Source organism: Alligator sinensis, unplaced genomic scaffold (genome assembly GCF_000455745.1).
Source record: "Alligator sinensis unplaced genomic scaffold, ASM45574v1 scaffold1462_1, whole genome shotgun sequence".
Classification (NCBI taxonomy): domain Eukaryota; kingdom Metazoa; phylum Chordata; order Crocodylia; family Alligatoridae; genus Alligator; species Alligator sinensis.
In genome coordinates this window covers 604489-606924 of record NW_005842850.1, presented here as the reverse complement: position 1 = coordinate 606924, position 2436 = coordinate 604489, and the positions used below count along the sequence as shown (strand labels likewise).

The 2436-nt window shown below is 54.4% G+C and overlaps 1 protein-coding gene across 1 annotated transcript in view; it reads right to left on the bottom strand.

Moving 5' to 3' along the window:
* Positions 1-2211, bottom strand: part of TMEM127 (transmembrane protein 127) — a gene marked incomplete at its 5' end in the record, with an annotated part of 4606 nt that extends 2395 nt beyond the window's left edge. The window contains 1 exon segment of the mRNA XM_006039439.3: positions 2022-2211. Coding sequence (XP_006039501.3) covers positions 2022-2211 — 190 coding nt within the window.
* Between the last annotated feature and the right edge of the window lie 225 nt (positions 2212-2436).

Sequence of the window (2436 nt, the reverse complement as noted above, 5' to 3'; positions counted from 1 at the left end):
GGGGGTCATCCCACTTCCTAGACCAGGAGGGGGCTCTGACTCAGGGCATATGTCCCACAGGTAGTCTCTATGTGGAGGACTGGGGAGGGGACAGGAAGTACAGGGCAGGGAGCAGAAAGCAGAGCAGATGTAGCAGGGGCACAGGACAGGGAGCAGAGCAGTTGATGAGGCAGGGAGCACAAAGCACAGCAGCTGACAGGGAAAGGGGCACACAGCAGGGAGCAGAATGGAGAGCAGAAGATTGGGCAGGGGAAAGGGGTCCTCACGGGGGCTGCAGGGCTGATACAGGCCTGCCTGCCCACCCAAAAGCTGGCCCCACAGTGCCAGGCCTGGCCAGGAAACTCTGTTGTCACACACTGCTGGGACAGGGCACAGGGTCTTAGGCCAGCATCTGTGCCCATGTGCTATGCTCAAGCAGGAGGGGAAAAAGGTTTCTCTCCATTGCAGCTGTTCCTCTGGCAAGCCTGGTCAAGAGCAGGGAGAAGAGAAGCTGGAGGGAGCCCTGCCAGCAACTGGTATGAGGAGAGGGGTGCCCTCCATTTCCCACCATTCAGGGGGGTCCCAAACCCACTGGGCACTCTCATGCCCCCCCCCCCCCCCCCCCCCCCCATGGTCCCTCTCTGCTTGCCCAGAATCCCTCTCATCCCCTTCTTCGCACTCCTCTGAAGTGTCTTCACTACTAGCTGCTTGACTCAGCCCTGCTTGTGCGCTTTCAGCAGGCAAGATGGGATAGAGACAAGCACAGAGCAAGGGGGCTGGGGTACTACCAAGGACACCACTGGCAGCTGCACGTCTTCCCAGCTGTGCCTCGGAGCTACCCTGCCTCCCACATCCCTTCTTAATAGAAGCATTAGGGGGGTGATTGTGCCGTTCTACTCAGCACTGCCTAGGCCTCATCTGCAGCACTGTGTCCACTTCTGGGCTCCACACTTTAAAAAGGATGTGGAAAGGTCAGAGAGGGTTCAGAGGTGGTGACAAAGAAGATCAAGGGCTTGGAAGGCAAGTCTTATGGAGAGGCTGAAGGAGCTGGGCATGTTCAGTTTGCAGAAAAAGTACTTAAGAGGCATGATAGTAGGCTTCAAATACTTGAAGGACTACCATAAAAGGTGCTTTCCCTCTTCTTTCTCTCTCACTTCAGAGAGAAGAATGTGGACCAATGACTTGAAGATGCAGCAGAGGAGGTTTAGATTGGAGATCTGGAAACCATTCTTCCCTGTTAGAGCAGGGAGACAGTGGAATAGGGAAATTGTGGACTCTCCATCACTGGAGGTGCTCAAGTAGAGGTTGGATGGGCACTAGTCGGGGATGATCTAGGCATAGCAATGCCCGTGTGCTGCTATGGGGATTTCCCAGGATTCTCTGGGTTTTGCTAGTTGACTCGACTCCCTTCCTGCTCCACACGTCACATTTTACACCTCCCTCAGAGACATTGGGTGTTTCCTGCAACCAAGGCTGGGGACTTTGCATGGGCTGTGTCAGTGTTCCTTTTGGTACTTACCCCTCCTCTCGGGGTCAGACCAATGCCATATTTAGGGTCGGGAAGGAATTTTTCCCCATGGACAGACTGATATGGACTAGAGGGGTTTTGCCTTCCTCTGTAGCAGGGAAATGGCCTCTGCCTGGAATCTCTTGAGCATCTACTGACAACTTTTTATAGCAGCAGGACGTAGGTTGCCATTGTCCCCCTGCTTTCTCTGTAGCAGGTTCAGGTGTGTTGTCTTGTGTTGTCAGGGTTGACAGCAGTTTTGATGTTGACAGCAATGTCCCTGACACTGTTAACTTCTGTTAACAGGCTAATGTGCCCAGGCCTTAAATCCAACAGATTCAACCTTATGCTTCTAGAAATACCGTTGCTGTGAGCTGACTGCAGAGGGGGAAAGAAAGGCCTGGGACATGCAAAAACATGACAGCGCTGTGCTGGGTGCAGGGTACCCCTGAGGCTAGCTCTGCATCCCCTTTCCTACAGCTACCCTGCTCCCCACCATGCCTGCTGGGGAGGGGCACCTGGCCTGGGGACTTACCGGTGAGGATGTGAGCGAAGGCATAACGCCGTGTGATCTTCAGAGCTGGGTGCTTGGGTCCAAAGACGTCCAGCAGGAAGGCTGAGAGGCTGCAGATGATGCCCAGGAAACAGAAGGCAGCAATGACGCGGAGAAGCAGCACAGTCTGAGCGTTCATGCAATAGTCTGGGTGCAGGAGAGAGGCATGGAGTCAAGCCACCACGGTGGCAGGTTGCAACTGTTCCAACCCCTTCAGCAAGCAGCTGTTCAACCATCCCCGTGTTACTCTGACATGAGCCTTGATGCATCAGCTCTGCATCCAGCTGCTGCATCTTCCCTGGAGAACCAAATGTCCAAATTTACCTCCAGCCCAAACCAAGACAAGACTGACCTCCTCCAATCCCCACAGCCATGTCCTTGCCTGAGCTGTTCCTAA